Source organism: Chelon labrosus (assembly GCF_963514085.1).
Source record: "Chelon labrosus genome assembly, chromosome: 11".
Taxonomy (NCBI): Eukaryota; Metazoa; Chordata; class Actinopteri; order Mugiliformes; family Mugilidae; genus Chelon; species Chelon labrosus.
This window is the reverse complement of record NC_140344.1, coordinates 26,075,416-26,089,329: the sequence shown is the minus strand read 5'-3', so window position 1 is coordinate 26,089,329 and position 13,914 is coordinate 26,075,416. Positions and strand designations below refer to the sequence as shown.

The window sequence follows — 13,914 nt, the reverse complement described above, 5'->3', positions numbered from 1 at the left end:
GCAGTAACTAGTACTTCATCACTTTAGAAGTAGCAGAACAGATTGGTTCACTGGTCAAGTCGTCCCACTGGCTCATGTTGCACAAAGTACAAAGATATGGCAACTCCAACTGATGATGGCAGTGTCAGAAAATGGATCTCCTCCATGTTAAGGCTGTGACACACCAAGCCGACAGTCTTGTCATGTTTCCAGTGTTTGATTTAGGTGAGCAACTGTGGCCTTAGTATTTGAAGATGTGTCTTGTGCAGTTGGCACTAGTCGGACGCTGAAGTCGCTGAAATGGCGGCAAAACGAGAGGTCGATCTGACTGAGTGTTCAGCTTAAAGCACCAGAGAATGTGAAATAAGACGTTAAGACGTTTTTCGCCCTCATCATCATTCAAATTCACAAATATTTTCCCAACAACACGATCGTCTAGAATGAAAAAACTGAAGATCAGCTGATCAGCATGACTCTTCCTGTTTCCCCTTTTGAATGCTGAATGCAGACTACTGCCACCTGCTGGTGTGGAGAGGTACTTTCTTTCAGACACACAACATATGTACCAGCTGGTCGTTGGCTGTAGTCTTTTTCAGTGTGTTCAAGTGAGTCTCCAAAAGAACAAACCATGCCTGCCTAATCCTTGTCATAACTTGCCATAAGGGGGGGGGGGGGGGGGGGGGTCAACAGTCAACACAGTGAAAAGATTCTACCTACAAAACTCAAAAAAACTTTCTGATACTGAGCTCTAAACGTAGAGAAGGATCGAGAAGCTTTTTAGGAAGATTTGGGAAGAAGAGAAATTAAAAAGTTAAAAGCCTGGCAATGGAATAATTCCATCTTCTCCTTTCACGACACTTTAACAGTCCTCACAGTCTTCCCGGGCCTCTGATTCATATTAATTTGCTGCTGCTTAAAAGATGAGAAAGGATCAGTCTAACCAAACAGCGGTGCCCGGGCCCCAGAGGAGATCTGGTTCTCTGCGGTGTGCGCACAGAAAGCTTCCTTCCCTGTCATTTCAAGCCTCTGCAAATAGTAGTACAAAGACCCCAAAACACTTGAATAATTGCTAATGAATTATTTCAAAGTACATCAAGCAGTTGTGCATCTCTCCGGAAGGATTTTCTCCTCCTTGAGTCTGACTCAACAAACAGCTTTGGGGTTTGGTGAGCGGCAGTAAATACCCATGTACAGAGTAAATGACTTGTGAGACTGGGTTCTCGGGTGTGTGTGCGTCTGCGTTTGTACGTGCAGGAAATGCACTTTTGATTCTGAAACCCTCAGAGAAGCTTGATGATCATAGACGTAAACAAGAAGCAGAGGTCTGAATGGTTTTTTGATTGCACCTGGTGTGGTGTATTTAGAAAAGATCCATCATGTTGCGGACAGCTGACCTCAAATCTGACATTATTCCCGTCTTAATGAAGAAAACAACATTTATAATTCACCGATGAGCATGAAGTGCCAAGTATAAAGTATAAAGCGTAGGTGTGTGCAACCTACACTACGCCCTGACGCCTGTCATTACAGATATTCCACCTCTGTCATGCATATCACATCCGCCCTAATCTTTATAGCTGCTTAGAAGTGACAGTAAACACCTCGCATTGCTTGTTCTCCATCAGCAAGTGTCCTGACAATCCAGCTGACAACTGACAAGACACCGTTTGAGCTCCTTGACACCTGACAGATTTGTTGTTGTTGTTCCTGGTTGGATCGTCTCTTATTTTTTTTCTTAAAGAAAGGTTATTCGAGTTTCTTCTGTTAGTGTATGTAGAGTTTAAAGGCACTGTGTTCATATTTAAATGCTGAACATGATATTTTAATTTGCGCATGGGATCAATTGATTGTGAAAGCGGTTACGTCACAGATACTGAAGCTAGATTTGCACCTCTGAGCTACCAGATAGATAGATAGATAGATAGATACTTTATTGATCCCGAAGGACATTCAAATACCATAGACGGTAGAAGAAAATGGACGACACGTCTCCACTTCCTCCCACTGGTCAAACTGAAGATAAAATTCCAGGCATATGGCCCAGTCGTCTTGAGAGTTTAATACAAATGTATGATTTTACACTGCATACATTATACATTATTTTTTTTCCTACATCTAAGGTCCTACTGGACTGCTTCACAGAGCAGTTGTCAATGGCAACTGTCAATCATCATGATGTCACTTCCTGTTTTGATAGCGTCAACTAAGTAAAACGAAACTTGCACATGCATCATCATTATATTAACTCCCTAAAATGACAGAAAATATCTTTAAAGAAAAATGTATTTGATGTGTACTTAAGTTTAGGAAGTTGTTTTAGTTTGGCCCATAGACTGTATATAAATATGGACAATGCGTTCCCACTTCCTTCTTCCTTAGTCCTATCCTGTGCTGCATGCTGAGCTTCGCCCCACGATAGGTTTGCTGTTTTCAGTTCTGAGGCCACAGCTCTTCGCCAGGTGGTTTTCGGCCTCCCTTGTTTCCTCTTTCCAGGTGGGGTCCATCTCAGGGCTACTCTGGGAATACAGTCTTTGTCCATACGGAGGACATGTCCTAGCCATCTCAGCTGTCGATGTTAAATTTCTTGTCCCACATTGCGACAGTTTGTCTTTTTTGTACAGGTCTTCATTAGAGATCTTTTCTGGCCAAAAGATGCAACATATCTTACGGAGACACCCATTGTGGAATATGTTGATCTTTCTCATGCCGCTCTCAAGCATTTGCCAGCATTCTGAGCCATACAGCAGGACTGACTTGACATTGCTGTTTTGGAGCTGGATCTTGGTTTTGACACTTTACTGGTTGGATTTCCAGATGGTCTGAAGGCTTGCAAATGTGCTGCAAGCTTTCTCAAGCTTTCCCAAGCCTTATACTGATGTCCCAACTTCCTGGCATTGGCCAATCTGACGCTATTTTCCCGGGGATACAGGTGGCGCCATCTTGCGAGGCAGAGTCTGTGCAGTATGGTCCAAGAGTGGAGCCACACGTACCACGCATGGGAAGCCACATGCTTTGGCTTCATGACGTCCTCTTCTTTTACAGTTGTGCGCTTCTTTAGAAATGTACAACATGTTGCCGTGATGCAGATCGTCACGGCTGTGACTGTTTCTGGTCATCTATCGTCATGTCTAAATGTTCAACTCTAACGTGAACTGTTCAGTTCCAGTCGCCATCTTGCATGCCAGAGTCTGATCAGTACCGTCCAAGAGTGGAGTCACACATAGCCAAGATATCGAAGACATCCATGAAAAAATAAATGTTTGACGTGTATTTTAGTGTTTTAATTTGGCCCAAGTCCTATCCACTAACATGGAGGAGGTGTTTCTTAGGACCTATGTTGCAGCCAGCCACAAGGGGTGGGTGGGGGAGGATGTCCATATGCTTTGGCTTCACTTTTAAAGAGTTGTAATGGCGTCCACTTCTTTTACAGTCGTGCACCTCTTTAGAATATGTACCTCTTTAGACATTTTTGTGAAAGTAAATGTTCAAATGTTCTGCCATGAACTGTTGACTTCCAGTCGCCATTCTTGCATGTTTCTTCACTCTTTGGTTGATATTCTAAAAACATCTAAATACATACACAATACTCTACACAACTGCAGATGAGCCGGAAGTCTGGTCCACTATCTTTAATATGCTGTAAACAAAACACTGCGATTGCTGCAGCATGTTTTGCATCATCTCCTGGCTCAGTCGTGCGCTCTCTATCCAGGCGTTACCCCTCAAACAGAGTATTTCAAGTCTCCTGTTGTGTTGCCACATGTGTGAAAGGGCAACCTGCCCTCTCAACATTCACGTGTGATAACAGCTGTACAGTAGCAGAAGACTGTGAAAAAACAGTGTTTAATGGAGGTCTGTTTCTGTTTAGGTTCTGGGGTATGCCACTAAGAAGCTGACTGAATTCCCATTTATCTTTACTGTATGTTTGTTGGCAGGTTTAAGATGATGGTAAACAACCACCTGCTGTTACAGCAGCTTTAGGAATCACTTTCCACGTGTCTGTGCAAATAGTTTTTTCTTCATTTTGACTTAACTCGACAAGTTGCATCTGTTTCATCTGCACTTTTTGCCACATTTTATCAAGTAGTATGTCTGACCTGGGGTCACGGGGTCTTTGTACACTCAGGGATCAGCTCAAGGCTTGTGTCCAAGTAGCATGCAACCACGTACCCTGCTCTAATTGGTCTAATTTGTTCTTCACCCACCAGCAGGAACAACGCCAGACTTCAAATCTCTGAACAAATATCTGAGATGAATGCTGATTCACAAGTGGGAAGCCAGGCTGCTTTAATGACGCTGCTACTTTCACCACAGTCTTTGTCTCAACCCGTACGTTGTTCTCAGTTACAGCTCAGTTTCTCAATATGTGTTCCTTTCTGTCAGGACTAAAACATCTGTATACGCTGGTGGAAATAGGCTTCTCGTGTGTGTGAGCTTTATTTAGTGTGGAGTGATGGATGAATTCAAACATGAAGTGTGTGTGTTGTTGCTGAGGATAAAAACGAGTTGCGCTGGGCTTTTCTCCTCTGATGTATTTTCCATTTCCTGGTCAACAAGCCTTGACTTGTCTCATCTTGTGAACAATAGATCAGGAGCAGACTTTAAACCCTGAATGAGTGAGAGGGGAGAGGATTGAAATTGGGCTCACAGCTGTCTGCTGCAGCGCTGTGCGTATGATGGATAACACTCAATATCTCAACAAAGAACAAACAGTAGCATAGACAGCAGTGGACCCCACTCTGCACAGACTGTCTGCAAATATTAAAGCGCCAGTTTTAAAGATCACACTGTTGGTCACTTTGGCAGCCCCTGTGGCAATGAGTTGGAATTACAGCTGTGCTATGAATCTCACTTCCCAAATAGTCCCAGACAGTGTCTCCACAGACATCAGACATTGTATTGACCCTTTGTTGGCCTTCTGATTGGTTTGACTTAGCAGCCATTAGCAATGAGGGCGTCCATTCTTCAAAAATGTAAAAAACATACAGTTTAAGAGTAATTTTAGAACAAGCGACATAAAACAAAGTAAACACACAAAAATACTATTAAAAACTCAAATGGGCTGATCCTCCATCAGGCGTGGGACTCTACCTGCGAACACCCTGTCCACTTTTATAATGCCCCTGGAACAGACGGTAGACCTCTGTCCGAGGATCTCAAGGTACCCATTGGCCTGTACAGTGCTAAAAGGTCAACGATATAGCCGGGGGCTCGACCATGCAGCCCTTTAAAAGTAATTAGTAGGATCTTAGAATCAGTTCTAAATCATACAGGGAGCCAGAGTGATGTGATCCCTTTTAACGGTTCTGATTAAATTTTGTACCCTATGAAGTTGTGAAATTGATTTATTGATACAGCAGAGGAAATACTTTTTAAAAGGCTAGTCATTTTTAAGGTTAGCATGGCTGCTAACGTTAGATCTAGAGTATTATTACAGGTTATTATTACAAAGCCGGTGAATTCGGAATACTGCAAATGTAAGTACTTTTGTGTAATTTCAGCTGTGGCCACTATTTCAAAACCTCATTTAGCAACAGATGATGATTCTACCGGCATTTAGAGAAATTAAAATGTTGTCGACAACAACTGCAGATTCCTGCTCAGATTGATTCAGATTCACACTGAGCATTCAACCTGAGCATTCAGTTTATTTATTTTCCTCTCTGTTTATGTGTTGTTTTTACACATGTAATCTTTACACTTTGTTTTTGTGTCTTTTCCAGTGCTGAGCCCGTGTCCTGTCGCTGCAGCCTCAGCCAGGAGGTGTCACTCCATCTACAAGGGATTCGCTCAGTGTCTGATGGCTCTCGGCGACAGTCTGACGGACAACGCTCGCAAGGACGAGGACACGCACGAGATACACTCCATCTGCAGGTCACTCACTGCTATACGGTGCTGCCAAATTCAACACAAACACTCTCTCTTGGTTTGATACCAGGTCCGCCAACTTCCAGTTCTCACACCCGCAGGGCACTTTTCAGTATTAAGCGGGTATCCAGTTGCTTTTGGAGAGTGGATTTGGAAAACAAAGGCAGAAACTCTCTGGGGAGAGAAGAAAAGATTAGATAAGCATTTTACCATTCCACAATGTCAGTCTGCTATCTAATATCAATAAAGCACATTGAGGCTGAACATCAGTACAATAGCACAAGATCGAAATCTTGGCTCTTTATTCTCTCACTGGACTCAGTCATGACTTCTCCATATGAAGTTATTAATATATTTTTTTTTTTCTCTCAAAACACCGTGTGTGAACATTAATACATTGCATTTAAGTTAATACATACTTCAGAAAGGGCAGTAAAGTCACTGTGAAGGAGATTTAGATGGTGCAAATGTGTGCAATCATTGAATGAGGCTTTCAAGGTGATTTAGACTTTACTTATTAGACCGTTAGTGTTATTACCCAAATTAATTGCTGAGACAATTTGGCTTGATTTGCTTGTACAGTATAACTGACTTGATGCACTGCAGAGTTCAAATTTAATGTGTCAAAGTTAGGGGAACACAGACGTGTAGTTGCTGATGTGCATCAAGATAATAAGAAAAACTTTGTTTTTTACTGTCCACTCAAAATCATGGGTAGTAGTAGACAGAAGGATAGTATAAAGACTAAATTGCCAGTAGATTTAATTTTAATATTAAGTCTGATATCATGTTTTAACGTCAGACATTTTGCCCTGACCAACTCACACTTGGTAGTGGCTAGCCTAGAGTTGTTAATGGCTGACCAGCTCGTGGAAACTATTGACTGGCCTGAATAGGCTAATGGCTAGCCTAGGAATGCTACTTGCTAGCCTATGGATAATACTGACTAGCTTGAATCTTGACTGGACATTGAGGTACTAATGGCTAGCCTCGGGATGCTAGTGACTAGTTTAAAGAAATTTTGTGGTTTGAAATATATATGAACCATTCGATATGAAAGGCATTTTACTAAATACTTGTAGCCTACGTTATGGATGCAGACTCACACTGTGCAGAGAGAGCAGCATTTAGATTCTCTTCTGTGTCATCAACAGCACGATACTGAAGACGTCGAGGCACAAATCTGACATCAAAACTGTTTATATTTCTTTAATTTCTTCCTCCGCTGTTGCAAATTATTAAATTTTAATTTCCCTTTGGGCTGTGCCTTTGACAGGCCAGCACCACAGGACTGTGAATGTACGGCCTGATAAAATAAAAAACGATTTAACTGACTAGCACTATATGAAAGAAATACCGAGGCTTTCATTTGCACAAACAGAATGGAGGAACAATCACTTTCAACCAGTTTATCTTTTCCAGCATTTAAATTCATTCAACGGTTAATTTGGCTTTGGCGCTCTAAAAAACACATTTGATTCAAAAAAATGTATTTACATTTTCATGTTTTTTTTTGTTTTATTTTTAAAACAGGGAATAAAACATCAAAATAATAAATACAGCCAGAAGCTTTAGAAAACAAATCTTCTTTCACTTTGAGTCTATTTCCATGAAATGTCGAACTTTTCCTTTAAGTTATATTAAAAGCTATTTTTAGTTCCCACTCACACACAGATATTGCACCATTCGAATTACCATTAGACCCAACATTCATCATGCAGAAAAACAAAGAAAACTTTAATTTCCTCTTTTTGTTAATTACAGCTTACTGTAGGAACACACTGATTTTCTAGCAACAATACCTTTTAATCATTTTAATTATGAGCAGGGCTGAGTCTGGTCTCGTCCCTGCACATCTTCGGCTCTCGCCGTTTTTGATGACGCTGATTAAATACACACTCTCACTTCCCGTCTCTCCTCCCCTCTTTTCCGTCTCTCCCCACTTCATTTCCCTATATCCTGTACCCATCCGTCATTTGCCCCGCGCTCTCTGTCGTCGTCCGCTCGCCACTCTATTTATACGTACCTCTGTCATCTATCTTCATGAAAACGTCCTCTCAACCGGAGGAAGGGAGATGTTCATGTGGGAAGGGTCTTAGAATAGGAGCGCAGTTGCAGTCAAAGCCAAAATAATCATTTTGTACTCCCAGAGTCATCACAGCATCAAACCGGAGAGGTCAAACTGGGAGTTACACCCTGATAAAGTTGTCGTACTGCAGAGCCGACAGGTTAAGTAGTGATTTAATGAACCGAAACGGCAATTGTGACCACCTAGCACTCTCCCCTCGCTACATTATGAATGAGGCTTTTGCAAACTAAAGAGCACTCGATGAGGCAGTGACAGCGTACGCGCTTCCCTCATAATACAGCTTACACGCGTTATATAATTCGCAGCGAGGTGTTGTCGCTCACCTCGCTCTGTGTGACTCACAGAATCCGACTCGAGGGAGGATTCTTCCTTTGTTCAAGACACATTTTCATTGAGGTCTACAAAGCGTGTCATTACAGTCCTTGAGGAGAAACCTAATGGAGGTATTCTGAAAATATCCTCCTGTGGCAATGTGTGTGTGTGTATGTGTGTGCCTCTTGTTGCTGCATCAGTCATCTCATTGATATTTTTACTGCGGCTTACGGGCCACCCTTTTGCTGCATGGTCCAGCGCAGCTTTAGGGATGGCCGTCATTCGGCCGTCATTCACCACTTTGACCCAGCCTTAAATCTGAAATATTTCAAAGATTATTGTACAGACAGTCATGCTTTTGCAAGAGGATGAGTTCCTTTAGCATCTACACATTCAAATTCTTAATTTTTAGTAAAACATAAAGAGACAGAGACAGCAAGACCCAAAACTTACTTCCTTGCGCCCTCAATTTAGTTTTTGGTCATTCAGATCCCCACTTCAGAGAAATACGAGGTTGAAACTGAAGCTTTTTCAGTTCTTTGTGTGTCTTTGACTCTTATCCAGATTGCCCACAGAGATATTATGACAAACATATAATCCCACTGCTCAGGAAATGGGATGATAAAAATCTAATGTTGGACAAGATGTCAAATATGCTTCTGTTCATTCGCTAAGACTTTCAGTTCGAGTTTGGAATCCACTTCTGTCATCTTGAAGACGGTTGAAGTGACCAATTCAGTTCATTGAGGAAATTTTATAATCCCCTTCTCATCATGCAGCGGGTAAAATAAGTGTTGAACACCATTTTTCTCAGTAATTTCTAAAGGCGCTACAGACATCAAATTTTCACCAGATGTCGGTAACAACCCATGCAACCCACACATGCAATCAATGAAATCAAACCTTAGATGTCCACAAATTAAGTTACATGTTAAAAAATGGAATCACACAGGGAAAAAGTATTGAACACATGAAGAAATGGAGGTGCAAAAAGGCACGGAAAGCCAAGACACCAGCTGAAATGTATCAGTAATTAGAAAGCAATCCTGCCCCTTGTCAGTGAAAATGAATATCAGCTGGTTCAGTTCCAACTGCTGACCCATAAAAATGTGTCTCATTGCCAAGGTGTCACACAAGAAACGTCTCATGATGGGTAAAACCAAAGAGCTCTCTCTCAAGGCCTTCAAAACCTTACTGTTGCACCGATGGCATAGCACTGTTGGGGCCATAATCCGGAAGTGGAAACAACATAATTTCACCATAAACTGGCCACAACCAGGCGCTCCTCACAAGATTTCTGACGGAGGAGTTAAGAGAATTATCAGAAGAGTTGTCCAAGAGCCAAGGATCACTTGTGCAGAGCTTCAGAAAGACCTGGAATTAACAGGAACAGTTGTTTCTGTAACAACGCCACCCAAACACTAGTCGGCGCTGTGTCTTTTTTGCCAGTCGTGTTAATTTTTGTTTCTATTCCCTGCTTCAACAATGTCGACGGAAACCTTTGCCGAAATTTTGCAGAAGACAAATCTCCAAACCTCCTCAGTTAACCTTTCCTCGATGTGTTCCATCTTTACTGATCCAAAACAATCAATTTGAAAATTGCGGAGATGGAGAAGCAGCTGGAAATACTAAAGCAGAAACACGCTACTACCAAGTGGACCAATCACAGCTCTTGTGGTCTGTGTAGTTATATTTCTGGGGAGGTGCACGTCAGGCTACGACGTTAGGGTCTGCGTAGGGTCTGGGCTGTCACCATAACTACAGCATCCAGTTGACACAGAACCATGAACCGCACATGAGTGGGTACATGTCTAAGTAACATCCACACCAATGAATGCCAGGTCCGAACACAAGATATTCAATGTTATTTACTTCTCCTGTCAGTGGTTTTAATGTTGTGGCTGATCTGTGTATTTCTGTGGAAGAAATATTTGTAGTTGCTCAAAAACCCTGGCCAGTGAGCCCCTTTATGAGGCTTTTTTCCCCAAATCAATCACGGCCCGGTAGCTAATCCCTATCTGGGGTCCTAAACTGTATCTCAAGTCCAAAATTGTAGCCTGACTTGTACTTTTGTTCACACCAGTTCATGAATTCTGCGTCCTTTTTCCGCTGACTGCTGCAGAATCAACCTCAAACACAAGGAACGTGCAAATGCTTCAATGCCTACTGTAGTCAGGTAGCGACGCTCCACACTCCAACAATGGACGACCTCTGTGTTTGTTTAAACATGAAAACAACAAGAACAACTTCCATACAGTTCCTGCTGGAGGACATTCACTGTGTTCAAGCTCACACAGAAACGGTCGGACTGAGACTTTCATTCTAACATCAGAAAGGTGGTGGTGGTGGTGGAGAAAAGATGTCTCTGAAGCTATTCAACCACCCGAGCAGCTCTGATGAAGCACTTTAACCGCAGCCTCGGAGGACAGCCGGCTTGGCTTCAGACTCTCGGTGGTGTTTCATAGCTCTCTGCTTTATTTGCCCCCCTTTGCACTTTGATTCCTTTTTGTCCATGCTTCTCCTCTCTTTCACTTTAATTCCCTGCTCCTCTTCTCCTCCTCTGCATCATTTGTATCCCCGGGTGGTGCGTGCATGTGTGCACCGCTTTGTGTTTTCACGAGTTTAGAAGAGTTTAATCGTGACATCTGATTAAAAGCAAGGGAAGAGTTCAAGAGAATTTCCTCACTAGTAGAATAATAGTAATAAAAATAATTATGTGAGTGTAGATGTGTGTGTGTCACCATGGCCCTGCAGCCCACCCCTGGTACCACCCCACTGTTGTTCAGTCTCCTCTATTCCTTGAGGTACCAATTAAACTACTAATCCTGCAACCCAGCCACCTTAGTGTGAGTGTTGCCTAATGCAGGCACATACGAGCTCACAAACACACATCCTCCTGTCCATGTACGCACACTTTCCCCAATTTCGCTCTCTGTGTCCTCACCTCACTTCTTTCCTTTAATTATTTTTTATTCTCTCTCTCTTCAAGCCTTTCCCGCTCTCTTCCCCTTCTCCTCTGTGCTCGCTCTCTCTGTTTCCCTCTTGTTCTTCTTTCACCTCCCTCCATCCCTCCTCTCTGTTTTCCTTTCTCTACTCCCCTCCGCCGAGGAACATGGTTTTAGCGCTTCTATCAGACCCACCTAATGAGGAGGTAGCTCCCCCTCTGAAGACTAGGAAGCACGTGCACGCGCCGCCGTGCGCCCGTTTTTCGCTACAGTGTGGTTCGAACGAGAGGCTATGATTTGCATCTAGGCCAAGGCTGCTCCATTGTCAGTGTTGTCCCAGGAGTGCCGGAGCGCTGCTTTTATTCCTCGTATCCACAATAGGCATTATGCAGTTGCAATCACTTGCCGTGGATCCACAGTAGGTGAGGTGAAAAGGATATATTTTGGGCTTAACATTATGGGAAATTACACTCAATAGAAATAAAGAGTAACCTTTTGTGGGAGCTTTAGAAGGAGCAGAGGGAGTCCCAGATGAGTAAGAGTTGCCACGTTATGTTATATGAGGTTTATAGTTTATCACTTACATGTACACGCTGTACGTGCACCATTTGCTCACGTGTTCTCTGGTGGAAGGCTTCGAGGGACAAAAGCTTTTAAGGGTTTGTCCAAATGTCCAAAATATACAAATATCAGGCCTGATAGCCGAGTGTAGACTAGAAAAAAACCTAACTTTATATAATGACGCGTTAAAGGGGAACTACGGTTTTTTTACAACCTGGACCTTATTTCTGGCATAAAATACGGTCATTTACTCACCCATATAACTTTTGTGTAATTTGTAGTCCTTTGGGAGATATTTAGATCTGCGTATATCCATATAGTGGGAGTGACTGGGGCACCGAAACGCAGCCTCCAAAGAACGCATTATCTGCAGCGAAACTCATTCATTTCACCAATATTTTGTTATCATACGCTAGTGCTATTCCCCGTTGAGTCCGGAGTTACCGAAGTTGCCTGTTTCACGGCAGATAATGCGTTATTTAGAGACTGCGCTTCAGTGCCCCAGTCACTCCCACTATATGGATATATGCAGATCTAAATGTCTCCCTAAGGACTACAAATTACACAAAAGTTATATGGGTGAGTAAATGATCATATTTCATGCCAGAAATAAGGTCCAAGTTGTTAAAAAACAGCAGTTCCCCTTTAAAGATTTGCTTTTCCATTAATCAAATTTAAGTGTGACTTTTTTTGCAATGTGCTATCTTGGGGCATCAGAGAATAAACTGGAAAACGTTTTGGCCTCAGGTCCTGAGTCTGTGTAATCCTTCTCATATCGATATTTTCAGTATTAATGCACTAGCATTTAGCATTAGCCGCTAACTCTACTCCTTGTAGCTTTACCTTCAGTACATAAGTTGACGTCTTGTATTGGTTTGCCCTCCTCATTTATGATTGCAGCCGTCGTCCTGGGTAGTCGTTGGGCGAAACTTTATTAACGATTTGACTTTAACCGTGATTCATGGAGGTATGAACCTGCAAATGTGACGTCGCCGCATGTCACCGGTGTCTAGACAAATGCTAAAGCCAAAAGCCAGCTGGCATATACAGTGCAGCTTAAAGTTTTCTACATTTCTGCATAAAAATTATTCAAAACATCAGCAGATTTTCACATAAGTCCAGAAAATAGACAAAGAGAACCCACTCAAACTAATAAAACAGAAATACTATACTTGTGTATTTGTTTATTAAGGAAAATGTGCCAATATTACATATCAATGAGGAGAGAAACCTCTAGGATTACAAGTTAATTTCGAGTTCGTCAGAGTTTGTTTGTTCGGAAGTGTTTCCAATCAATGTAATGGCCCTCAGATGCCGTTCACAGCCTGTTTTGCTTTATAAAAAATCAGGGATTTGTCTCAGTCTGATCTTCACAACACATGTTTGTGGCCTTGTATGATGGCACGGACAAAGGAAGCTTTCTGAGGAGCTCAGACAAAGAGTTGTTTTTGTTGCTCATCTGGCTGGAAAAGGTTGGAAAACCAGATCCTGAAAACAAGGCTTCACATACCTAAATTCCATTCCTACGTTATATATAATAACTCTCCATACCAACAGGTGTCGGTTGTCTGTATAAGTCATTCAAAAGGGGAAACTTAAAGAGCTACTATTAGCTGGAAGGCTAGGAAGAGATACAAATCATCGTACAGAGCTGACCTCCTCTGAATCACAATCAAATTCAATTTAACGTGCCGAATCAGCTGAAAAGCCGGCGTCAAGGGTCCGACTAGTGCCAACAGTGCACACTGCCAAAAACTAGGGTCTCATACACTTATCGACTGCCCGACACTGGCAAATGGCCGACTGTCAGGTTGGTGTGTCCTGTCCCTTCAGACCGTGTCCCCATTCTAGCTGATTACTGTATTTTTAGACTAAAATGTTTCAGTAAGGAGAGATCAAGCAGGTGAGGAACGAACATTTATTGAGGAAACGTGAACATAACCATGCCTGATTTCAAGAGCGATGGCGTCATAGGAGGAAGGTTGTGGAAAATCTGCGGAAAATTATCTGTGAAAGTAGTGGCGTAGCACGGACTGATTTTGGCACCATGAGATATTTTGAATAATTGACAAACTCTAATTGCAAAGGCAATAGAAGTGCTTCAAACCAAAAGCTTTAGGAGACTGTCCGGGTGGTCCTGAATAGGTGGTTTGACTCGAC

At 42.4% G+C, this 13,914-nt stretch overlaps 1 protein-coding gene across 1 annotated transcript in view; it reads left to right on the top strand.

Annotated features, from left to right (window-relative positions):
- nrn1la (neuritin 1-like a) overlaps positions 1-13,914 on the top strand; it is an 80,264-nt gene that overhangs the window by 54,414 nt on the left and 11,936 nt on the right. Inside the window, exon 2 of the mRNA XM_084555616.1 lies at positions 5,703-5,853. Within this exon, the coding sequence (XP_084411742.1) occupies positions 5,703-5,853 (151 nt within the window). The remainder of the gene's footprint in view (positions 1-5,702; positions 5,854-13,914) is intronic.